The sequence below is a fragment of the Ambystoma mexicanum genome, chromosome 5p (assembly GCF_040938575.1).
Source record: "Ambystoma mexicanum isolate Mex_15411 chromosome 5p, UKY_AmexF1_1, whole genome shotgun sequence".
Lineage (NCBI taxonomy): Eukaryota > Metazoa > Chordata > Amphibia > Caudata > Ambystomatidae > Ambystoma > Ambystoma mexicanum.
The window spans coordinates 494,359,641-494,385,972 of NC_090930.1; the positions used below are offsets into that span (position 1 = coordinate 494,359,641).

Below are 26,332 nucleotides of genomic sequence, written 5' to 3' on the forward strand. Positions count from 1 at the left end.
TTGCTTTCCTCTTTCTCTCTGTCTAGTCAAATTTGCAGGATGGCTACCTGCTCTGTGCATGCCCTGTTAAAGTCTAGTTGTTTTTCCAGCTTTTTCTGGCTCTGCAGTAGGGAGTCCAACCCTTCTTGGTACTCCTTCTGCAAGGCCAGAAATCTGGTTTCCTGGTAAGCCTTTTCCTGTTGCAGGATATCCATATCCTCCTTCATTTTAATGATGTATTGTCTACTCTCGTTTTCTGACTCCTGGCTTCTGTGCAGCCTCTGCTCAGAAGAGACCAGGTCAGATTGGGCCTTTTCTAACGCCATCTGTTGCCTATTTGCCAGATCTTGGCCTTCAGCACATTTGTCCTGTGTGGCTCCCATATTTCGATACAAATATGCTGCTATCCTGTCAATCTTATTGTGTTCATCTTTGGCCTTAGGAGTCATATATAGTTCACTCAGGGCCACATGTAAGGGACCCTGATCTCTCCAGATATCTGACCCAGTTGTAGTGACCTGTTGTGTGATCGCCTGCAACCATACATTTTGGTCCTGTTCAGACCATTCACCTCTCACAAACAGTTTATGTAAGAGGTGCTCCCTAGCTATCTTCATATCTACCAAGGTCGTCATTCTGGAACTTGATTTCCTTCCTGACTTACAGAAGTTTGTATTTTATTTTGCAAAACAGACCGTTTCCTAAGAGCGTTCCTTTGAGGAGTGCTTTACAGCGTAACACAGCGTGGAAATCTAACAGGATATGTATGGCACACTGTATTAATCTGCACAAGTGATAGATCTAATCCAGAATCCCGGACGAGCCCCACTTTGTTAATGACTCCAATCAAGCAGTCCCACTAAGTCAGTGCCTTGTCTGGGATTGCTCAAGGGAAGCCCTTATTTATATATTTTTATGTCCAGTTCGTGTACTCTGGATGACAACCCTTATATAACACCCCTCTCTTAGAATCCCCCTGACCCCACTGAGCCAAGAAGTAAGTTTGTTTTGCAAATTTAAAAGGTTTATTTGAGAATTAAACAATATATATAAATATATATCGCACTTTTATAATAAATTAATAATTGATATCACACTTGTGAATATGAGCAGTAATCAGCAATAGGTAATCCTCCAATAGCACAGTTCTGGTGATTTATGACTAGGAACAGAGGACTAAGGTAGCAGAGAATGCTTTATATGGTTCAAGGAAATGCAAGGTGGGACAGAATGCAACACAGAAATAATTTGATATGATTTGATATGCAAAAGATAATATGATTACTTTTTCTTTGACAATTCACTCCCCCCCTATGCAATGTAAGGAGATGGAAGTAACACACACAGTCTTCAGGAATACAATCACAGTACAATCCCAATTCAGTTCCCCCCTAGCAAGCTTAGATCAACAGGGATGATTTTAAACACAGACAAAATCCTTTTAAAGGTGGTGGCAATGAAGTGAAAATACACTCAAATTGCTTTTAATTCCCTATAGGAGGTTCAGGGTGAGTGATGGCTACTTTAAATTAGTTCAGGATCACTTTAGCAGTGCTCTATGAATGATTGTCAGGTTGCAAACGAATTTCAGCAAAGGAAAGCAAAGAGCTGCTATAAGAAATTGAGCCAAAACGCAAATCGCAGCAATTTTTCCGAGTGCGTCGAGCACAATTACGGAAAAAGTATAATGAATAGAAAGTCGGTTCTGGGTTCATTGGAAAGCCCAGAATCTTAGCTTTAAGATGAAAGAAATTTCGTTCCTAGGACATATGGTTCCTGAGATACTGCCGATTTTGTGAAGTTAGATTCTCAAAATAAAAGTAAAGCTCAGAATGACAGAGGACAATTTTCCAGCTTTGAATCAAAAGGAAGGGACACGATTTCTATGATGCAGTTCTTAATAGGTTAAAATAGTTTGAATTAGAATATTTTACACTAAGAGATTGGTTTTGCACAGTCCTGGCTGAGTACACTATATGTTGGACAGGAATGTGACTTTGTCACAGATCGGGTCAGGATTGGCTGCGGTTCTCTCGTACTGGTTCCGCGCACAGCGATCTCGGTCAGCTCTCAGCACTGCACAGCGATCTGGTCTGGGTCTGGTCTCTCTGGATAATTCTGCCTTCTGGGTCTCTGGTTCTGGCAAAAGTTCTTGGCAAAAATTCAAACAGCTCGCCCGGCTGTTGAATAGTTTGCAAATGATTTGGAGGCCTGCTGACAAATTCTGAAGTCTGAATTCAAAGTTCTGGTCTCTGTCTGGATTTGAAGTCTAAGTGCTGGATCTGGTGTCTTCTGGCAAACCACTCCGCAAGAAATCAGCTTGAAGTGGGAAGTGAATGTCCCTACCTGTCCTGCACAGTCTCCTTTTATGTGTTTAGAAAGTGGGAGGGTCGGCTCATCTTCTATGCCCAAACCTCTCAACTTATCATTGGCCAGTTCCTCCTCTCTCCCTTGATTGGGGGAACTGGGTTGTGAGTCAGAGTGATGAGGTAGGTTTATGGTCAGAGTATCCTCCCCTTGTCAAATTGCACACACATCTATTTCTGATCCAAATACATATTTATCTATGTACCATTTTTCTAATATTATATGTCCAGTTAACATATTTTCTGTAGCACCAAACCATCCGATCCCTGTCTTTGTAAGATGTCGTGTCCACTTATGACAGAATTCTCCCCTTTTCATCCAGATAACGACCTCTAAACCTTTCCAGATTTTACACAAATGTGCACCAGGGATATGGGTTTCAGATGATAAAGTGTCAGATTTTTAACATGCATACATTTGGAGTAACAACCTTTTTTCCGCTACTATCGCCAAGAACATACCCCAGAGTCCTAACACCTCTTAAAATGTGCACAGAAAAATCACAAGAATGATGATGTTATTTATATAATTTTTACAAGTCAGCACTATGAATTATCCATCTTTTTAAAATTATGCTCTGACCCCAAAGGGGTGTGGTTTTCCAAAGCACATGGTGGAATTTCTGGTTTATCCACTTCCCCCAAGCTCAGCTTGCTCACATGCAGTGCCCCTCCCCGTTTCCTTCCAAGAGGAAGCCATTTATGACCCCCCTAATTCAACATTTGCCTGGGCCAAGGACAGTGCTTTGTTTAGTTTCCTGCAGTCCCCAGGTGCTCCTCCCCTGATTCAATCAGGGAGATGTAATCTCCTTTTGGTGGGGGCAGCAGAAGGCAGCCAGGCCTGGGAAGAGTGGCTGAGCAAGTTTCAACTCCTGTCGGGGGTAGTTGCCGGGCAGAATTCACTCTCTTCAAGCCAGGCTTCAGCTAAATGTCACTTTAGTTCCCAGTTTTCTACATTCCAACCAAACTTGCAATTTTTACACATGCAGCTAGAACGCTGATTCTAAGTTCAAAACTATGGCATTTAACAGTTGCAAACTATGTGCCACTCAACAGTAGGTCACTCATTTATTTTAAACATTTAGACTTTAGTGTCTTTCAGTCCAATTTCACTTCAGCTGCTGACATCCACAGCTCAGCCAGTTTTGTTATAAACCTTGTTTTGGGCTCTTTCTCTTTCCAGATTTTGTAGGCACACACGTCTACCTTCTGCCAAATGTCTGCTGGTGTTCATTGAGATTTTTGAATATCTTGCAATGTTTAAAATAGGCATTTTTAGCTTGCATTTCAGAGAAACAAAGGTGATTTCAAAGCACTTTTTTTTTTTTAGCCTCCGGTACTGCTGTTTTTCCTTTGGCACACATTTCACTCATGGCACTCCTGGCCTATCACGCTCGCACTGGTGGGTGGCAGGTCAGGCGACCATTTTGGTGTTCGCAAAACTGCGCGCTTCTCCTGGTTCTGGGATAGATTGATGGGCAGCGACAGCTCATCCCCACATCTACCCAGTCTATTGATTTAGTTTTGTTCTGGGATAGAATGATGGGCGGCGACATCTCATCCCCACATCTACCCAGTCTAATAATTCAACATGGGTCAAAACCCTTGACAGTATAATTCACAGCCTTTTGAACTCGGATCTCTCCTTGACTCCAGTACACAGTGAAGAGACTTCAGTGCAGGTGAGAAGAGGTCCTGACCTTGGAGACCAAAGATGAGTTGAGTCACGAGTATAGCTTGGCAATTCAATTTGTTGGTAGTCCTCTATAGATAGCATGGCAGTAGCCCAGATAGGGACTAATATATGTAGTCTTGTGGAACAAGACTGCACGTCTATATCAATGTTAATTTTAACTTTGAACATTGTAGACATTTATCGTATTTTATGCTTCTATAATAGGGTATGAAATTTGTTTTGCAATTCCACCTGTCTTTTGTATTCCAGTCATGTATTACTAGCTGGATTTCCCGGTGTTGCTCGTGCCCTGATCGAATGGTGTCTCATATGCCCTGGAGGATGTTGCTCTTGTCCTTATGTCAGCAAGTCTTGCTTCAGTTTGCTCTGGCATCTCATTTGCCCTGAAGAAAGTTGCTCTTGTCCTCTGGTCGGCAGGCTGTGCTGCTGTTTGTTGTTGTGTTTCAGAAGCTCTTGATATTGATTTTCGCTTTGCATTAGATGGAGCTTTTCCATGTGATGTTCGTTTTTTGTGCAGCATATTTCAGTCAATCAATGGCTTCAGCACATTTCAGAAAATGTCCAAGAAAGATTGATTGATTGTGCTCTCTTATCGTGAGTGAACTTTAGTAAACTGTAACCTTGCCGTTTCCCATTTTTAGAGTGGCGTGATAAAAAAAAATGATTTAATTCCCTTTAGAAATGCTTTAAAACACACTTTCGAACTGTATGCAGTGGTAATAATCAACACATCGAACATTTTGCTTCAGGCACTTTTCAAAATGTTGCCTCCTTTTAGTACCTACTGTAGTAAATCGGGGCAAGCATCAGTAAGTGAGAGTGTCTACAGAGTGCATTTTTTGCATCCAAACATAGACTACAATCTTGGCCCTGACAAATGAGGTATCCATGCACAAATTGGTAGCAGTGGGTTCAACACTGTGATATGATATGATATGATATGGCATTTATAATACGCCTATACACAAGTGTTTCAAGGCACACAACTGGATCTGTATAGCCTGACAGACATACACACATACATGAATTCAGCTTTATATATTAGATTATTATTAAGATTTTATCTAATATTAATGAACCAGAACTTGTAGTTATGTTTGAATATAGATGGATTTAATAGCAACCGGATAATTTAGGTGTTGACTTTTTATGATACTGCTGCAAAATATGAATCATCTTTCTTCACTTTAGAATATCATTGATTGCATTTAAAGGTGCATAACTATTTCTGTCTTTAACAGTTATTAAGGTATTGAATGAATTCATATCCTTTTTGAGCACAGTTAGGGTGGCTTGCACAGGGAGGTTTGCATGTGGGGAATTTGAAAATTCTGTCCTGCTGAAAACATATGGATCTGGCGACAGGAAAAGATGAGAAAGAATAGTGTGTTTACTTCCCAAATGTTATATTCTTTACCAAAGCCAATAACCTCAAACTATTAAGCACATTTAAAAAGGTTTCATTGTTTATTAAAAACGTTTTTTTAAATTCTGATTTTTGTTGTATAATTTTGTTAAAATTGATTTTGTGTGTTTAAAAGTTATGAATCTCCTGAAATTTTTGAAAACCATGTCAATTGAATTGGCAGATTAAATTATTTGAAATCTAAACATGTTACCAATACGCAAAAACAACTGTGACCTGCATTTTTTCTTATAGATCATCCTTCAATCGATGCACAAATACAAACCAAGAGTCCACATCATTGTACAGGATTCAAGATTTAATCTGTCCCAGATCCAGTCTCTTCCAGCCGAAGGGGTGAAAACCTTCTCCTTCTGTGAAACAGAATTCACGACTGTTACAGCCTATCAGAATCAGCAGGTAACATGGAAATTTAGGGGGTTCTCTGTGCAGGGACCATGGCTCTGGAATGCTCCATCAGTCCATATTTTCTTGCTCCCCTATCTGCCAATCCTCAGGAGAAAATGTAAGATTATATTCTTCAACTGTGCCCGGTTGGATATGCTTCCTCATTGGCATCTTGTATGCCTAGAGGCAAATATATTTACTTGGCCTTCATATGTCATCAGTGCAATATACTATTGTAATCAGATCAAACCATACACACCTGTTTCAAACAATCAGTTATCGGTTTGATGTCTACAACATCAGAGTAGCCACATCTAAAACCAGCTTAAAAAACATCTGTGTCTATGGAGATTTAGGAATGTTTGCACTACCTGCTTAGCTCATCTCCAGATACTGGTGATGTCGGACAATAGTATGTGTAACCTAAGATTGCTTCCAGGCCTGGATTGGCCCACCAGGACACATGAGACCGTCTCCCTAGTAGGGCTTGGGGACATCAGGCCTCTTTTCTTTGGGGAAGGATGCACATAAATAATCAAATCGGAGCATCATGACACCATCATCCATCCAGGCTGGCAGCCTGAGCCAGCCTGGGTGGGTGTGATTTTCTCACAGTGATTCTGCCTGTGGTGGCTCACACCTGAGGGGTATTGCAGTGGCAGCAATACACCCACTGGCTACTAGAGAAGGGTCTGGGACCCCGACATAAGTGTACTAAGCATGGAAGGAAAGCATCCTTGCCAAAGTGTCAGGGAAAAGTCCTCTGAGTCCCCGAGAAGGATGTGGGACTTTGCTAATTTCATGAGGAAGGGGCAAAAGACATGTCAAGTTGAGAGATACAGAAGATAGTTCTGAAACACCAGGAGAAGGGAGTCATTCTCCTAGTGAAGAATCTGAAAGCCTTTTTGATACACTCAAGAGACATTATGGGAAGGGAGTCATTCTCCCTGGATTTGTTGGCAACGATCCTGTTCCTGAAAGTTGAAGAAACTGAAAGCCCGTTTGATCAAGAGATGCCAGGCGAAGGGAGTCATCCCTCTGGCATTGGTGTGAACTATGTTGGAATGTGTGAACCAATACCAGGCAAAGGGAGTCATTAACCCGGTTCAGAATGTTGACTGGTGCAAATGGTTGTTGGGGCTAGGGCAATGTAGTCATTCTCTCTGGTATCCATTTGCCAAAGAACATCTCTGGGAATACCATGCAAATACTAGGAATACTAGGAGAAGGGAGTCATTCTCCTGGAGAAGGAACTTTCTGTTTGCGTATTCTTTAGTTGTAGTGTAAGGTATAGAGGTAGGTTGTGACACAGGACAGTGGAGTTTGATTTCGACAGGCATTTGGACAAATCCATTAGTATTAGTTTGAGGCAGGGAAACCCCTCTTAGAAGATCGGGTTAGTGAGGGGTTCTTTTTGACAAATAAAAATGTTTACAAACTAAAATGCCACCCTTGTGTCAGCATCCTTCTTCAACACCCTTACAATATATATATGACATGCATAGTAGTGACCTAGCACATTATTCACACAGGACCTTTCTAGAATTCACTAGGTAGCTGCCCTTCATCCTCCTTATGCATCCTCAGTATGATACGGGATGTGTAACTTGTGTGGCAAGTAATTATGTCATAATAATTCCCAATAATAATAATTCCCAATATGATGCGTGTTAATGTTCTGATCAAAATAATATGCAATTACATTATCTCTTAATGATAACTTCTTGGATTAAATGCATCATTCCATTAGTATAGCATATATGGAAAGCGTATTGTATTTGTGGTAAAAAATGGATGAGTAGCCAGTTCAAGGTAGGAATGATTGTTAAGCCTTATAGATGTATTCGACAATCGACAAATGCATTTCTTCAGACTTGCTGTAAGTATATGTGTGTGGTGTGTGTGTCATCTGATTTTAGATATCATGTATTTTTAACAAACTATTTCATGTGTACTGTATAAATTATTTTGGAGGAAAATGGAACCTAATCAACAAAATAAAATAATTGTAAACTACCATTTAAAAAAATCATTATAGCATGCCTGGGCTGACAATAAAGATGTGAATACAAATAGACAGAATTATTGGAAATGAAGAGTAAAACATTTAATATGTTACTTTAGATGTAAATAATTGGAACACATGGAAAGCATACTAACTAAATAGGTATCAATAGGGTTCATGAAATCCTAATATTGCATATTTTATATTGCTAGATTACAAAACTGAAAATTGACAGGAATCCGTTTGCCAAAGGTTTTCGAGACCCAGGAAGAAACAGGTAAGATAATAAAGTGGCATTTTAACAAATGGACTGTACAAAATAATCCAGACCATGAATGTGTTTTATAGTTTGCACTGATAATACCTAATAAGGGTGAAACCAGGTATGTAGTTGTCTGGCATCCTTAAGAAATGTAATAAAGCTTTGTATAAAGTAGCACTGCCATATAAGAGAAAGACAATTTCCTGGAACAAAAGGCTTGCATTTGGACGAATGTGTTTACCCACAATGCCTTGTTGATGTGGCGCTGAGCTGGAGGTGAACATCCAGTGATGGCTACTAGATGGTGCTGTGGCCTGTTTGGCATAGCTCAAATGGACTATCCTACTTTCACAAGTAAATTGAGAAATACTTCCTTAAGGCTTGTAATAAGTACTGTGCTGATCCCCCCACCCCCACCACCTTTTGATTCTATGGCATGGAGGCCCCTATTACGCATTTCTCTTTTCTTTTTTGTTTACAGTAGCAGGAATGTATCTTTGGAAACAAACATCTCCCACTCCCAACATCCTTTGTTTCATTTCCCCTCCATTCTTTGTCCTCTAATAACAGATTCATCTCCAGTAAATACCTTTTCAATCTCACATAAACTGCTCTCATTTGCAGCTTCATGCAGCTCCTAACATAAGTATGTCCAATCTGAGAAATTAAATGCTTATTTGACTAGTAAATACATGCACTGGGTACAAGAATGATTGAAAAACATGGCTACCGCTACTATGTTTGGTCAGTTGTTATAATGTAGGACCGTTGATACTCCAGACATCATGTCCTGACAGTAACTGTTTATCTGGATTTTAGGCCTTATGTAGCTCGTTAGTAACCGGGTGCCCATTTACTTTTCACAGTTGTGCGGGGAGTGATCTCCACTTCTGCATTTTCCGTGTGGCCCTTTAAAAGAAGGGACCTTGGGCTGAGCAGCAGACCTCATCTGTAAACGGTTCCAGCCTGTGCTTTCAGAGGAAGCTATTTACAGTTTTCTGATTCTTTGTTTCATGTTTCTAAACTTGATTAAATACTATTTGGTCACAACATGGACGATATAGCCAAGGACTCCTTTCAACCCACTGAGCTAGACGATGTGAAGGGAAAGGTATCTGGTCACGGCAATCTTGCTGGATTTATTCCAGGCACAGTGGGGAGTGAATGCCAATCTACTGTGGCAAAAACAGTTGTGAACACCATAACATGTAATGTGAATGAATTACCAATTCATGTGGCAAGTCTGTGGCTGCAGCTGTGACTTAAATTATAGCCAGAGAGGGGGGTTGTGTATGTTCTGTTGATGTGAGGTGTGCCTTTGTATATATAATACTGGCACAACAAGTACACTATTTGGAAATTAGCCAGGTCTCTGGCTATAATTTCTAAGATCAGTCCCGCTTCCCCAGGACTCATGTATTTATGGAAATGGCTATGGGAGGTGACGCAGTTCCCATATGTGGGCCCCCTGACTAAGCAGACATAAATATATCTATGAGAGCCAGGCTCATCGCTCTAGAATTATTGTCCTGGGTTGAGTGGTGGCAACTGCTCAGTGGTTCCCTCAGGCACTCAACCCCTTTTGGAAATCCCGGATAATATTCTAGTAGATAACTATATTGATTCAGCAGACCCTACTCCTAGTACCTTATCAGTTAATGATCACATAGGAAAGTCAGTGTTTAACCGCTTTGATTGAACCCTTCCTAATTCTTCCAAGTGGTTTGCTCTATGACATGGTGAAAAGTTGAACCAACATTTTTTAAGGAACAAATTAGATAGCAATTCTAGGAAAAATATGTGGGCTGATGCAACAAAACCAGCCATGAGTGACCTCAATTATGGACCCCAAATTTTCCATCTTCTTCTCTTAGGGTTTGAAAAATGTCACAGGTTCATATATGACAAGTCTCTGTATGGCCAAAGAGGCCAGAGCTACTGAAGAGTCTCTGGATTCAGAGGTAGTTGATGGCTGGCCAAAATGCAGACTTGGTTTTGTTGGAGCTGCAAATGCTTCTATTAAACAAGAGAGCAAGGGTGGAATACTGATGAATGTCAACCTCATAATATTAGGACTATCAGTCAAAAGGTGACTCAGATGTGGTTTTGTTTAGAGATGGGCCCGTCATCAAAATTGACAAGTTTGTATTTATGATTATGGCACTAGATGTAGCCCAAATGTCTAGGATTTGACTTTTTCAGACACATTTGTCCTCTATGGCAGACTCTGCCAGGGGCCCTTTATTTGGCTGCACTCAGTTCTCCAGTAGGACAGGAAACAGCCCTCTCACTCACAAACACTACACCTTTTATGATCCAACCAGGAAAGGCCAACTTGTTTCCCCAAAGAGGAGTCAGAGACAGTGTGAACCGGATTCAAATAGCAGAAATGTAATAATACATTTAGCAATTTATTTAGCACTGCTCTCCTCAGGAATCCAGTTTTATGGTACACGGTAACAGATGTAAAAACCTGATCCAGTATTGAACGCAAGACACATATCATCGTCCTGTTTCCAAGTGTGTTGCACTCGATATGTCTCCCATACAACTACATACATAAGTATGTTTCAAATTTCTTACTATCTGAAACCTGTTGGTGGACGAACAAACTACTTTCTAAAAATGGTCTAAATATTTTGGGCGAACCTTGTATTATGGATGCAGAGCAAGAACTCCTCCTTACCCATACTAGATGTCATAGATGTCAGCACGTTTAGCAGAAAACTGGATTTTTCAATCGTGGCAGAAACAGGCAGTAGGATTGGGGAGGTATCACGGACAACCTTTTCAGCAAAATCTTCCAGCTAAAGAAGAAAATCAAGGGTTTTCACTGCGTATACAATTTGAACATTTTCAATAACTATTCACAGATTTGATGATGGAAACAATTGTGTTGTTACCCTTCATGTTGAGGCCAGGTGCTTGGTTTATCTCACTGCACCCCAAAGACACATACCTAAGCATACCTCAATCAAAGGAACTCAGTCAGGTTCTGTGCTTTACACATTTATTTCAACCAGTTGTAGGATGTTTTCATGAAAAGGAACCCAATTGCTAATTTGTGCTGCTTTGTTCTTCCGAAAAATTGTTTACTGAGGATCGATGGTTTGGCCACATTATGCCCATACTGACACATCTGCACTGCCTAGGAGTGCCTCCCCACACCCGGTTTAAAAGGGAATTACTCGCTCATGCCATGTTACAAAGATTGCATACTGTGTCAAATAACCCAAATAACCACACAGTAGCCTTAGACCCCCTAAGCTCGTGGAAAAAGAGGCATGATGTGCATCTAATTGGGGTTTCCAAACCATAGTCTGTGAAGAAAGGGAAGAGGGAAATGGGTAGAAGGAAAGGAAAACAGTGTCAAATGGAAGGAGGAAAAGGGTACGACCAATTAATAAAGTAAAGCACCGAGAGGTAGTGATTGTAGAAGCTTGGATGCAGGGAAACATCCATAAAAAGGAAAGTGAACGAATATTGTGAAAAGTGAGAAGTAAGTTCCATATTGACTGTGGATGAAGGAAAGTTTATTTGAGTGCAGTTTAATAAAGGCTACAAAGAATTGCAGTGCCTGGCTGTGTGATGGATTCCAGATGTACCCAAATGACCCCTTGAAGCACGAGGACTATGTTACTTGATGAGGTGTTTAATGGCTGTGATAAACCAAACAAGAGTTGGAAGAGTTGGAAAAGTGGGAACGGCCAGGATGGACTGTGTGATAGGTGAATGTGAATAGAAAAAGGGTGAAGGTGGGAGGAAGGACGTCGAACTTACAGGAAGCTGGGAAACCCTTGGCACTCTAGTAATATGAAATGTTTTATGGCACCAAATTGTGTGGGTCTTGTGGTGGGTGCTTATGCAATATATGAAGTTGAATAAAGAATACCTAAAATGGGTGTATGGTTATGAGGTCTAACAGCAACAAGGCTCCCAGGAGTATCCATAATCTGTGTTTTGTGAGAGAATCAAAAAGGGCCGCATAGGAGAGAAAAAGGGGAAGGGTTAAACACACATAAAAAAATGTGTACACCTAAGAAAGGGAATGAGGACTAGGGATGGAGTTTGTGATATTTTGCATTCTTGTAGAGTCTGTGTAGACTGATCAACACATAGTGCTGATCAGAAAAGGGCACATTTGTAATTCTCCTGCAAATGAGCACATACCAATGTGGGCACTATATAGCACTTACACGGAAGTGCTGAAATTAGTCGGCAAGTTGTTGAATGATGGGCTTCACATGTGGGCGAGGGTACGTTGAAGCGGGGCACCTGTATTGTGAGTTAGGTGTTTCTGTAACCTGAGAGACAAGAGAGAGATACATCCAGAATTGAAACACAGATGGAAACACCTATGCATTTGGTCCACAAGCGTAATGTCTCAGTGCTGAAGGCTTCCGCAGGATTCTACAAAAAGTAGATTTCCCGAATGGTGTTAAAAATGTAAGAAGCCAAAACATTTTCATGTGCATTTTTAAGGAGATGCAGTTTGTAAATGGAATAACGCCATGCCTGGAATTTTGGAAACAGCTGAAAATATTAAATTCAGAAGGGCGGAGATCCCAGAGAGCACTGGACAAGATGGCTGCCTCAACTTTGCACTGCCATCACGTCAGATAGATACAATTAGCATTACATATATCATTGCAATCACCCACATTGAGAACATTGAGAACAACTCACCCTTCCTGAAGGGGAACATTGCAGTGTTTTTGCCAGTGTGACAAGCCAGATCACACATTCCTGGATGCAACCAATCATAACTGAGGAGGACGGAGAATGAATGGCCTTCAAGAGACACTGGTGCCTGTCATTCCCCTGCGAGCCCTGACTCGAAAACTGGCCCATTCTTGAGAAGATGACACTGTTGTGCATACTATGGCCTGAGAGCAGATTGATGCTACAAGGCCATGCATAGCTGAGCTGAGAGGGACAACTGCTGCCAGGAGGAAGACATGATTGCATGGTCCCTACCATTTGTGGTGGAGCTGACTATAGCAGTAGAGCATGGAGCCATCTTGTGAATGTTTGCCATTTCAGGGTAGTGGATGTGATGTTGTGAAGTACTGATCTATAATAGACTTGTAACCAGACATTCCATAGAAATGAACAACCTAAGGAAATATAAAGGAGAATAAGAAATAATTAATAGGGAAAAAACAAGAAAACATCAGGAGTAGAGCAACAATATCCTAATACTGAACTTTCTGAATCCTCTCAAATGTAATATTCCTCAGACACATTGCAGCTAATTTTGGTGCCCCTGTGCTACTTGGTACTTAACAATTAGTTTATATATTCCCAAGATCCAGGTTTGTGATGCCTGTGAAGATAAAGGGATCAGCTGGCCATCTTACCTATGAAGCCTCATTCAAATCATCCCAAATAGGTTGTGGCTACAGAGGATGGCCTTTCATGCCTACCTGCTGCACCATGTGGCCACGGATGACTATCGGTTACTGGGTTACCTGGTCCTGTGTAACAATAGCAGACAGATACCCTCTCAGAATGTCCATGATGCTCCAACTTCCCAACTGCCTCTAGGACACAGCTGCCCCTTATGTGGTAGTGCCTAAATCCTCTTTTTCAACCATGCACTGACAGAAGTGCCCCAAAAACCACAGCAGATAAAAGAAGGAAAATGTTGTAGGTACTATCCAGGTATGAGGATGGTGTGGCTGTAGACCATAACCCCGCAGCCTGCACACTACCAGCTCTGACATCCTTAAAAAAAAGAGCAACAAGGACCATCAGTATATTTCATCCTTTGGCTGCATTGAACAATATTTGCTTTGGTTTTCTGAGTTGAACTCTGGAAAGTTGTTGACTCTGTTTTATTTCAGTCTTTTAGAAACGAGTAACACTCATGATCTTTGGGGGCATCAAGAAGATATTGTCAGTCTGTGCCATTGTTATTCTCCAGCATTGGATCTTTCATGGATTCATATGCTGTGAATATTTCCCCGTCGTCAGGCTGGAAAACCTTGGTAACTTTAACTTAGCATTTTCCCATGGAAATCTTTGACACTTTAGTGTTCTATCAACTGCCTTTTTGGGTGCTTTAGGCCCCACCAATAGGATGTCTGGTATAAATAGCCCCGCCCCCACGACTTCCCTTCAGATTTCAACCGTCTCCAAATTGTTGGGATCACCTCGTGTTTCTTCATGTTTTGCACGTGCGTTTGTTCGTGGGCTAGGATGTCATCAGTAGCCCAGAAGAAGTCTCTGTTTCGGCCTTGTGCTACCTTCGGCCTGAGGAAGGTATACGAAGGGGATGGTCATATGGACTGGCGTTACTGTCTCTACCCCATCACTCGGCAGATGCCTGCAAGATATGCCAGGGTTTTCGCAGAAGACCTTGAAAAACCGGAATCGATGGCTCATATGCTGGCTTAATGAGGGCACTTACCCGGCTTGTGAGGTGTGTCCTGCCCGGGGGAGCCAGTATTCACTATTCACGGAGAGCGGAGAAGGCCGCGGAGCATCGCCAAGCAGCGTCGGTGGAAACCCCCACTAAAAAGCATCGGGCAACGTTACCTGTGTCGGAGGTGGGGAAGGCAGCAAGTCTTCGTCTAGGCCACATCATTCGAAGGGGATGAGTGGCTCTTCGTTGTCCAAGCATGGTTGGCCTGACAAATCCAAGGGGTCTGGTGGTAGGCCCGAGAAGTCTATGGTTTCAGAGAAAGGACTGGCAAAGCCGAATGAGTCTTCTTCGAAGCACTCATCGTCCAGGGACCATCACAAGTCTTTGTCCAGCTGGGAGTCTTCGAAGCACCATTCCAGTCTTCCAAGAAATCTGGGACTCTGGTGAAATCGAAGCCAGGGGACGTGGATCGATGACAAGCTTGTCGACGGATATTCCATCGTCAACAGTGGTGATGCAATCTATGGTTCCGTCGTCGACGGTGGTGTCATCAGCGCCATCCACGACTCTGACTGACAGTGGTCCACTGCTGTTGTCATCATCGCAGATGGATTCGGAAGGTTTGTTGATGACGAGTGGGGCGTGGCAGTCTGCCGCCTTTGAGTCCATGATTCCTGAGAACATTTTGCAGAAGGATCCAGCTACGTTTTCTGTTTCCTCAGGGATGCAGGAGGAACAGGAGCCGGTGTTTGACCCATCGACTCTGAGTCTGCAGAGTGTGAGGGCGTCGACGTTCAGTGGGGTGGGGGCTGGGTTGTAGGTGCTATCTACGCTCCAGTCTTTGTTGGGGCAACTAGATGCGAGGTTGCCACCTCCTCTGAGTCCAGCGGTGCCGGTGGTCGAGGGGTTGCCTGGTGAGGCACCTAGGAAGTCTACTCCGGCAAGGTTGCCATTGCTGGTGCCGTTGTCATCCTGAAGAGGGAGAGTTACCTGAATCAAGGGAGAGTTACCTGAGAGTGCTCCGCGGGACACCCTATCAACAGTGTCTTCGTTGCCGATGAGGGATGACGCGTGGGACACAGACCCTGAGGTGGAGCAGCCCCGTAGTCTGGCAAAACCATCTCCACCAGATGATATTGGGGCGTTCCAAACCATGATGTCGAAAGCATGTCTGGAGTTTGGGCTGGTACCTGAAGAGGAATGTAAGGACTGCTTTCTCTTCGACCATATGGGAAAGCGAAGGAAGGCGGTCTTCTCGGTGCTGATTCTCGAATGGCAGGAGGGCCTGCGCACGATGCGCCACCCATTTTCAGAACAGGCAGTGAAGGGTCACCTTGAAAAGAAATGTAAGGCTCCTGAGTCTACCCCTAGAAGCCTGGTTTTGCAGCCCGCACCAGAGTCTGTGGTTTCAGCGGCTGCAAGCCGTAAGAGCAAAAGCCAACACAAATGTGTTACACCTCCGGACAGTGGGGTCAGGAAACAGGACGCCTTTGGAAAGAAGGTCTTGACGGTAGGGGCTACGACTGTGATGGCTGAAAATGTAACACTCATCTCAGTATTGCTCTAAATGTACCAGTGATATATTAATGTCCACAGTGTCCTAGTTATTTAAGTCACCTGAGGGTGTAGGAAGTGTCTGTGTGCCATCCCAAATGGGAATTTGCTGATTTAGAGAAACAAAGAGCGTGTATTTTGGAGTGTATTTGTGTGTTACTATTATATTGCCCCTTCTGAAGAAGGCTTATTCAAACTGATTGTTAAATACATTAATAATTGTTTAATCAAGAAACCTTGCGTGTAAGTGGTTATTTGGATACTTGTCACTGTGAATCTCTGTGTAACTCCCCTACCGCTCACATTGACCCCTGTTGAGATAAGCCTGGCTGCTCAGCCATGCTACCAACCTGTGAGGTACAGACCTATACCAAATGTTGGTTTCCTATTGCCAGGAGGCCAACGCTGTTGTAATGCACCCAAAGGGTACTGCTTGAAATCTTGCCTAACACTGCTGGCAGACGGTGTGGGTCTATTGTAGAGTTGTTACTCTAAGTATTTGCTTTTCTTTTGTGCAACTAAAACCTTCACAAGGCTAAGCTCAACTAGAACAGCAATTATAACATGCCAAATATGTGAACTTCAGTCAGGAAGCCCTGATCGTTTTAACAGTAGAACAACTGAAAGAAATATGTAAAGTCAGTAATCTCCCTGTTAAAGGAAAGAAAAATGAATTGATAGCAAGAATGTTGAATCATCAAAGCATGGGTAGTAGGCCTGTCACACCTACTAACCCAGGAAATGTGGAAATTGATAATGCAGATGATAATTCAGAGTCTAAATCTAATGTCTTAGAAGGGCCAGAGGAGGGAGAGGAATCCCAGGATAGGAACCCCTCTATGCCCCAGCCTGCCCTTTTGCCTCAACCTCTAGCCACTGGGACCCCACAAGGTCCATCACTGAGTACATAATATGTGTCTCTTGAGAACATGAGACTTGAATTGGAATTTAAAAGGTTACAAGTCCAAGCTGAAGCCAAACATCAGGACATCAAGCTCATGGAATTGGAAATGCAACATGCTCTTGAAATGAAAAGATTGTCTCTTGAAAATGTTTCCCTCCCAGAGTCCCCAGGTCTTCCAGTCCAAAGAGGCCTTCCGTGCCCAAAGAAGCAGTGAGTATGTATGATGTGAAACTTGATATTTTGGATTGGTTGGGTGCTTTTGAATACAATCATTGGATTCAGGGTCTCACATGGAATCAGTTGATTCCTTGTCTTTTGTCTAGGCTCCCCCAGGTTTCAACTGATGCTGTAATGAAGGTGGGGGAACTTGAAAGATTGGAGTATGAGAATCTGACGCTAGCTTTGATAGCTAGATTTGGGGAAACTCCTTCGCAGTACTTAAGAGGATAAGGACCCTCAAAAAGACTGATGGTACCACTTGGGCTACCTGAGTGTGTGAATGCTTGAAAAACTTAGATGGTTGGATTAAGGTTTACAGAGTGAACTCCTTGGACGGAATGAGTCATTTTATTTTTGGAATCTATTTTTGATGCCTGCTCTCTTGAGATGAGACAGTACTTGGCTGCCTTAAAAGAGATTGATCCCAGGAAGCTAGCAAATGATGCTGACTTGTGGGTTGTCAACAGGGCTACTCTCATGGACTCTGGGGCCACTCACAAAAAGGACGCGCAGCACAAGAAAGATGACAAAGAGAATTCTAAATCCTCCCATCCAAAAGAGCGCCACAAACATAAGAAGGGCAAGCCACATGGGAAACCGAATCAGCCTAGTGAAACCTCTGATGCTAAACCAGAGGGCGGTCAGCAGAAGCCCCATTTGTCAAAACATTTGGAAATGTTATGCTTGTGGGTTAACTTACCATGTGAAAGAGGATCGCAGATGCAGGTTACACCTTCAGGGGTCCACACTGCCTCCTTAGCCTTCATCCCTGAGGGAGGAGTACAAATGGCAAATGGAAACTTTCCTCTATTGGCTGAAGACCCAATTGGAGTCTCGTCCAGTGTTTATTTAGCATCGATGGGTCTGTGGGAACAGCAGAATGTAGATGTGCATAACTCTATTCCAGACAATACCAAAGAATATTACAAGGACAGTATACTTGTGAATGGTCAGGAGAGCCCTACCATTAGAGACACTGGGGCCAGCATTACAGTGGTGGATGAAACCTTTATCAACCCTGAGGATGTTGCTAAGGCCCCCACTAAGCTTGCAGGAGGCCCTGTCTAGATGGTTCGAATACTACCATCCCTCATCCAGTATACCAATATGAATGTGAGAATACCTGTCAGTGTACAAAATGAGGTGCCTGGGAGAGTCCTGTTGGGGAATGACTTAAAGGCTCTTGGAATTGTATCAAGCACCCCCAGGCCTCCCAGTAAAAGGAAGCAGGAGCAGACTAGACTGGCCAGATAGCAAACATTACATTTCTCTCAATGGGAAGTTACAGAAGTACCTATAGCTCCCAGGCCATAGGAAGAACAACCTTCTGATTCCAGGAAGAAAGAGACAAAGGGGAAACCCAAGGTCTCAGGAAGAAAGATTGCACAAAACAAGGACATCCCCAAGAGGACAGTCCAAGGTCACACCAGTGACCCCTCCACCAGCTGAGGCTGAGTCGGAGGACCAACCAGAGGATGGTGAAACAGCTACTGGTGAAACAGAGCTGGAAGAAGCCCTTCCGCCTGTTGGAGAACTGGATCCTAAAAACCATCCCGAGCTGCAGACTTTGCTTGCAGAAGGTGGCCCCTGTAGGGCAGACATCAGCAGCGGTCAAAGAGAGTGTCCTACTCTTGAGGGACTTTTCCAACAGGCAGCTTCCCAGCAGGAAGGGCAAGAGCCACGGAAGCACAGGATGTACTGGGAGGATGGTCTCCTTTACAGGGAGCCTATTGAGTCTACCCCAGGGACTACAGAAGACTTGTAGTGCCTCGGGAGGTGAGACCTCAGCTTCTACAGTTAGCCCATGAGATTACTTTAGCTGGTCACTTAAGTTTTAAGAAGACCAAGGAAAGGATTTCTCTGTATTTCTACTTGCCTAAGATGATGCCTTATGTAGATAAATTCTGTCGAAGCTGTCACACTTGTCAGACATCTGGCACTAGTGGAGCCAAGAACGTGGCACCCTTGGTGCCCCTCCCAGTGGTGGGAGTACCTTTTGAGAGGGTAGGGATTGACATTGTTCGTCCCTTAGACCCTCCCACATCTTCAGGCAAACGATTTATATTGGATGTGGTAGACCATGCTACCAGGTATCCTGAAGTCATACCTATGAGGACCATTACTGCTCAGGCAGTGGCTAAGGCCCTCCTTGGCATTTTTACCAGGGTTGGTTTTCCAAAGGAGGTTATCTCAGACAGGGGGACCAATTTTATGTCCCACTACATGCAAGCCATGTGGAAAAACTATGGAGTAACCTACACGTTCTCAACAGCCTACCATTCCAAAACCAATGGCTTGGTGGAGAGGTTTGATAGAACTATGAAGAGCATAATAGATGGTCTAGAAGAACCCCTTAGAAGAAAGTGGGACCTTCTACTGCAATGCCTCCTCTTTGCTAATAGAGAAGTCCCTCAAGAAGGCGTTGGCTTCAGCCCCTTCGAGCTTCTCTATGGTCGTCCGGTTAGAGGTCCATTGGCCATAATCAAGGAAGGGTTCGAGAGTGCTCCTTCCCACAAGCCAGTGGGATTCACTGACTATGTGTTGGGTCTCTGAAGGAGAATGACACACATGATGACAGAAGCTTCAGATAACTTGAAAGCAGGTCAAATTCTTGTTAAACATTGGCATGACCAGTAGGCCAACATGGTTGAGTTTACTCAAGCCCAGCTAGTTCTAGTTATGGTACCTACAAGGCAGAGGGCCTTACAGGACAAATGGATTGGACCCTTCAAGGTTGTGGGCAAACTTGGAAAGGTCAATTATTTGGTGTACTTGGGCAATCCCAAGGAGGCCCCCAGGGTCTTTCACATCAACTGCCTAAAGGCATATGTCTCTAGACCAGAACTGGAAGCTTTTCTCCTAGCCTCTGATCAAGAGGAGGAGGAGATTGAGCCTCTACCTGACCTCCTCAGGGGACTTCCTTTAGATGGAAAGATAGAAGTAGTTAATCTCTCTTCAGATCTGACTCTGCAACAACAGGAAGAGTGCAAAGTTCTGTTAAATCAGTTTGCCTCCTTGTTTTCACTGACACTAGGCTTTACCCTTTGGGGTCAGCATGATATACTCACTGGTGACTGTCTCCCTGTTAAGAGCAGGGGTTACAGAATGTCAAACCATGTAAGAACCCACCTAAGGAAGAAGTCAAGAAGATGCTTGAACTTAGGGTAATAGAGCCATCTACAAGTCCATGGGCTAGTCCAGTTGTACTAGTGCCAAAGGCAGGATCCAAGGAGTTGAGATTCTGTGTGGACTATAGAGCTCTTAATGCAGTCACCACGACTGATGCCCATCTTTTACCTAGGACAGATGAGCTGGTGGACAATCTTGGTTAAGACAAGTTCAGGCTATTGGCAAAGAGCTCTGACAGACCATGCCAAGGAGAAAACTGTATTTTCAAACCCAGGAATCTTCTACCAGTTTAAGGTTATGCCTTTTGGACTAAAGAATGCAACGGCTACATTCCAAAGGATTGTAAATCATGTTCTGAATGGGATGGAAGACTTCTGCATGGCATACCTGGATGGTATTGCAGTGTTCAGTCCTACTTGGAAAGAACATCTTGACCACCTAGGATATGTTTTGCAGGCTCTTGAGCAGGCCCATCTGACCATAAAGGCAAGCACATAGCAATGTGGTCAGAGTAAAGTGCTCTACCTTGGACATGAGGTAGAAGGAGGTGAAATAAGGCCATTTCCTAGCAAAGTACAAACTGTACAAGACTGGGACACCCCTACTACTCAAACCCAAGTGAGGGCCTTTCTAGGTCTCACAGGTTGCTATAGGAACTTCATTGAGAACTATGGGACCACAGCCTCTCACTTGAATGTGATCTCCTCACCCAAATTCCCCAAGAAGGTCATGTGGAATGAGGAGTACGCTAAGACATTTGAAGGACTTAAGAAAGCCCTTTGTCAAGCTCCAGTCTTAAGAGCTCCTGACTACAACCAATCCTTTATTGTACAAACTGATGCTTCAAATGCAGGAATAGGTGCAGTTCTGAGTCAGCTGGATGAGAATGGCAGGGAACACCCAATGTGATTCGTCAGATGGAAACTGAAGGACCCTGAGAAAAGATGGGCAACCATGGAATGTGAATGTGTTGCTATTGTGTGGTCTTTGAAGAAGTTTAGACAATACTTGTATGATATACTTTTGTAATTCAGACCACCAACTCTTGAGATGGTTGATGCAGATGAAGGGGGAAAATCCTAAATTGTTAAGATGGTCTGTCAGCCTGCAGGGGTTTGATTTTACCATAGAACACAGGTCAGGGTGTAATTACCAAAATGCTGATGGTCTCTCTAGAAAGTATGACCGACTGGAGTAAGGAGATTCATCCAGGGGTGGATTAAATCCGGGGTGGATTAAATCCTCCTGTCCCTTAGTCTGGGGTTTACGAGTGTTAGGGAGAATCCTCATAAATGTGCTAATTCCTCTCTGCCTTAGAGACCCCAAGCACCTTTGCTGGACTCTAGGACTTTATAATTTTCAACCCGGAGAGAGTGAGACCTGTTTTCCACTCTCTCGTGTATTTTTCTGTGATTTAACACTGTGTTTCTTTTTTGGTTTTGGAGTCTGACAAACTCCATAGGCACCATCTTTGCATCGTGACACACAGCACCTTCAGTACAGTGGCACAGGGAAGTCTCTTAGATTTCCCAAAGGTTTAAATACCTTTTCTTAGATAAACTACTGTTTCCAAAAGCAGTAAAGTGAAATTGATTTTGCTTACAATTGTAACTTTCTAGTCCCAGCACACAGTGGGCCTCATTAGGACCCAGGCGGTAAGGGGTTTACGGCGGCGTAAACAGCGCCGACCCTTACCGCCTGATTCCGAGGTCCCTTAGCGCCATGGAGGATTTAACACCTGCTTTTAGCAGGTGTTAAAATCCATGGCGCTAAGGGACCTTGTTGTTAATTACGCCACCGTAATTTACGGTGGCGTAATTAACGCCTTCCCCACTCCCATTATGCCCTATGGGGCAAAAATGGGAATGGGGAAGGGTAAATGGGTTAATGGGGACTTACCGCCCCGCCAACCTCGGAATGGGGCGGTAAGTCCGCCAACCACCATGGCGTAAACATAGTTTACGCCATGGTGGTAAAGGTACGACCCAGGCGGTAACTTACCGCCTGGGTCGTAATGAGGCCCAGTATCTTCCAATAGGGTGCTGGAGCTGTTACTTAGTATCCCCTTTGTCTAGTTTCCCATATAACATTTTTATGTTACCCTTTCTACAATTAATGGCTGGTGGCAGTGGTTTACTTTTTACTACCATTGTGTGGTTTTACCGCGGGCTGCAATCCCAGCTGCATTAAAGCACCCATGGGTGCCCATTTTGTCAAAATGTCCCTGTTCTTCTTTTTTCACCATTTCTTGTGTAACAGGTCCTTCTTGAGATTTACTCTGTGTGCCAAACTAGGTTTGGTCTCTTTGTTCAATTTGTCTTTGGCGGGGTTCACGAGTGAAGCCCGCCTCTGGCTCTAGTATATCTGGCAAGGGCAGGAAGTGAGGGAGGTGCCTGAAACTCCCCTTGCTTAATCCCCTTGGATACAGGAATGCACTCAAAGGTGATTGGCTGGCTGAGTATCCGGCAAGGACAGCCGCCCTGCTGTGTGATTGACAGCAACGATGGAATGAATGGAAGAAACCTGCATAAAAGGCAAGGCTTTTTGGCTTGGAAGGCAGAGTTGACCACTGGGCGAAGGAATCCGAAGAAGAACTTGGAAGAGATGCCTGCTGCAACTCCTGGACCGTTGGTTTGCCCGGTGAAGCCATGCTGCTGTGCTGAAGCTCTTAATTTGCCTCGACTAGAGAAGCCCTGCAAGGACAACTTCTCCCCTTGAGTTGGTGGGACCAATCCACTCCAAAGTGTCCTCGTTTGGACATCCTCTCAGAGCTGGCTGTACTTCCACTGCTGCTGCTGCTGGAACCAAAGTTCCAGGGAGAGGAACACCAAACAGAGTGCATCACTTTTAAGATGGACCCGAACTGTTGGAAGATCCTCTGAACTCCCAGTAAGCAGGACTGACTAAGCCTGAGCCACCCCAACAGAGTGCTGGACCCAAGATGCAAAGAGTGGTATCCATGAGACTGAAGTGGTGCTATTTGCTGAGACGCGAGGAACTGAAACCGCAAACCACTGAATAGAAGTTGGTCCTTTTCTGCAGCTGATTGTCCCATTGTGTTGTAGGAGTCCCCAGAAGTCCCCACTCTTGACCCCACGACTGAGACCCAGGAACAACAGGATCTTCAGAGCCACACAGGAACAGAAGCCAGCTGGAACCATTTCTTCTAAACAAAGGCACTGTACAGTCTAAGAGAACTTACCTCTTTTCTTGTAGCCTTATTTGATCTCAGTTGAGACTTGTCTTGATTACCTCTGCAGAGTGGGATGCATCTTCTACAACTCACAAGCCCCCCAGCTTGTGGTCCTACTTGATTCTACTTTTTCTACAAACACTTCTTAAACATTGTGCAAGACTTTTACTTATCTGCAAGAAGTGCTTCAGCTCACCTAGACTTTTACCCAATTGACATTGGCCGGCCTGGCTCCCTGAATGAATGTTCTCTCCTCTGCTTGTGTCTTACCTTCCCTCCAGGAAAGGGTTAATTTACTTTGCATTGGGGGTTCAAAAGTACTTACTTGCTTCAGAATATTTGTGTGATCTCTTGTTTTATTCTGAAATATCTTTACTTTAACACTCATCACAGTATTGCTCTAAATGTACCAGTGATATATTAATGTCCACAGTGTCCCAGTTATTTAAGTCACCTGAGGGTGTAGGAAGTGACTGTGTGCCATCCCAAATGGGAATTTGCTGATTTAGAGAAACTAAGAGTGTGTCTTTTGGGGTGTATTTGTGTGTTACTATTATATTGTCCTTCTGAAGAAGGCTTATTCAAACTGACTGTTAAATAAATTAATAATTGTTTAATCACAAAACCTTGCGTGTAAGTGTTTATTTGGATACTTGTCACTGTGAATCTCTGTGTAACTCCCCTACTGCTCACACTGACCTCTCTTGAAATTAGCCTGGCTGCTCTTCCACACTAGCAACCTGTGTAGTACAGACTTATACCAAAGGTTGGGTTCCTATTGCCAGGAGGTCAAGGTTGTTGCACCAAAAGGGTACTGATCCACATCTTGCCTAACATTGGTATGGTCAGGGCTGCTCTAAGGACTTATTCTGGATAACTTGAAGTTTGTGGATGTTTGTGGAGGAGGTGCCATTGAAGAGGACATTGCAATAGTTTATCTGTGATCCAATGATTGTGCATGCAATTGTTAGGCAGTTGTTTTTTGAGCGGAAAGTTCTGGCTGCATTAAGAACTTTGATAGCATAAGCAGCTGAGGAGGCAATGACATTTACTTGCCTGGTCCTGGTTAGAGAGGCATCTAAATAGAGACCAAAGTTCTTTACGGTGTTGGAGACAGGAATAGAACAGTTGTTGATCGTGAAGGCATAATATTGGGTGCTGAGGTTCTTTAGGGTGCTTGAAGGGCCAACAATCAGTAGTTCTGTTTTTTCACTTTTGAGACAGAGATGATTGACAGCCATCCATGTCTGATTTGTGGAATAGATTGAGTTTAGGGTGTTAGAATCTTCTATGTAGTTGCCTGAGAGAGGGATAAGAATTTGAGTATCATCTGCATAATTTGTGTATGCTATACCGAGAGAATCTTGGATGTGAAATAGGGGCTGGATGGAGATGCTGTAGAGTGTGGGGCAATGCAGGATCCCTGTGTGACACCACAGGTGATCGGAGAAGGGGGGGCATTGGCTATCTCTGAAAACCCCTGCATGACTCTACCATTCAGGAAGGATGCTATCCAAGCAGTGGCTGGCGGAGACAAATGAGCGTGAGTAGTGAGGTGGTGGCAGAGGATCTGATGGTTGACCAAGTCAAATGACACAGATAAGTCTAGGAGGAGAAGCAGGGCTGACTTGTCCATAATTTCATCAAATTGATTTATTAGATTGAGCAAGGTGGATTCTGTGCCATGCCTAGTGCAAAATCCGGATTGACGCATCCCTAGTATGTGGTTGTCCTCTAAGAACTGCTGAACTTGTAAGTAAGAAGCTTGGTCCAAGATTTTTAGGAGGAAGGGGACAGTGGTGATAGGCCTGTAGTCTATGGCAACGGCAAGATCAAGGGACATTTTTTGTCCAAAGAGGGAGTACCCAGGCTTCTTTGAGGTTGGCTGGGACAATACTTTGAGCGAAGGAAGTGTTTATGATGGCGGTGATGATGGGGGTAAGTATGTCAGCACCGTCTTTGATGAGGGTTGCAGGGCATATGTCGCCTTTACATTTAGAGGATTTTGGGCTATAGATCAGATTGGTGGCATCGGTTTCAGATAGGTCTCTGAAGACAAACTGAGTAGTGGGAGGCGTAGGGTTGTAGGGGGGCACATGTTGCTAGTGGTCATGGGTACTCTATTGAATGTGGCTTGTTGAGCTAGAATCTTCCTATTCAGGGTGTCGATTTTGCCTAGCAGTGCCTCTTGAATACTAGAGCACCAGGCCTTGTCTTTCATGATGATTTAGGGGAGAGTTGCGGGGGACCCAAGTTCTCCTTATATGGAGAAGATTTCTTTTGAATCTGACTTGGCCTTGCTAATTCTCGAGTTGAAGGAGCTGGACTTGCAGTGATTATGGCTGATTTGTATTGTATGGAGGCTTTGGTGAAGTCCTGTTTAGTAGAGACAGTCGGTTCTTTAAGCCAAGTTAGCTGGACTTGTAGTTTCACGGTCTGTAATTCTAATAAATCAGGGGTAAACCAGGAGTTGGAATGTCTGACCAGCTTTAATTTCTGAGGTACTAGTGGGGCTGGGCTGTTAACTGCCTTAGAGAGGATGAAGGTGTAGGTATCCACAAGTGAGATAGTGTTAGAGGTGAAGGGAGCCTGAAGGCAGGGTGTGTTGAATAGAGATAGTAAATTGTCTCTGTGAGTTTCCGTGAGCTCTCTGTGGCAGCAGGAGGGAGTGGGTTGGATGATGTTCTAGGCTTGTTTGGCTGAGTGATAGAGAACTGTATAATATGGTGGTCAGACCATGGTCAGGGTGTGATGGCGTTTGTGGAGATTTGGCAATTGTGCTCTGCGATCCAATCCAGTATTCAGACGATGTTGTGAGTGGGACTTGTGACAAGTTCAGTGAAAC

The 26,332-nt window shown here is 43.7% G+C and overlaps 1 protein-coding gene across 1 annotated transcript in view; it reads left to right on the forward strand.

The window, feature by feature from the left end:
- The window catches only part of TBX22 (T-box transcription factor 22), a 138,052-nt gene that overhangs the window by 102,522 nt on the left and 9,198 nt on the right, over positions 1 to 26,332 (forward strand). Inside the window, exons 5-6 of the mRNA XM_069613822.1 lie at positions 5,702 to 5,866; positions 8,072 to 8,136. Of these exons, the coding sequence (XP_069469923.1) occupies positions 5,702 to 5,866; positions 8,072 to 8,136 (230 nt within the window). The remainder of the gene's footprint in view (positions 1 to 5,701; positions 5,867 to 8,071; positions 8,137 to 26,332) is intronic.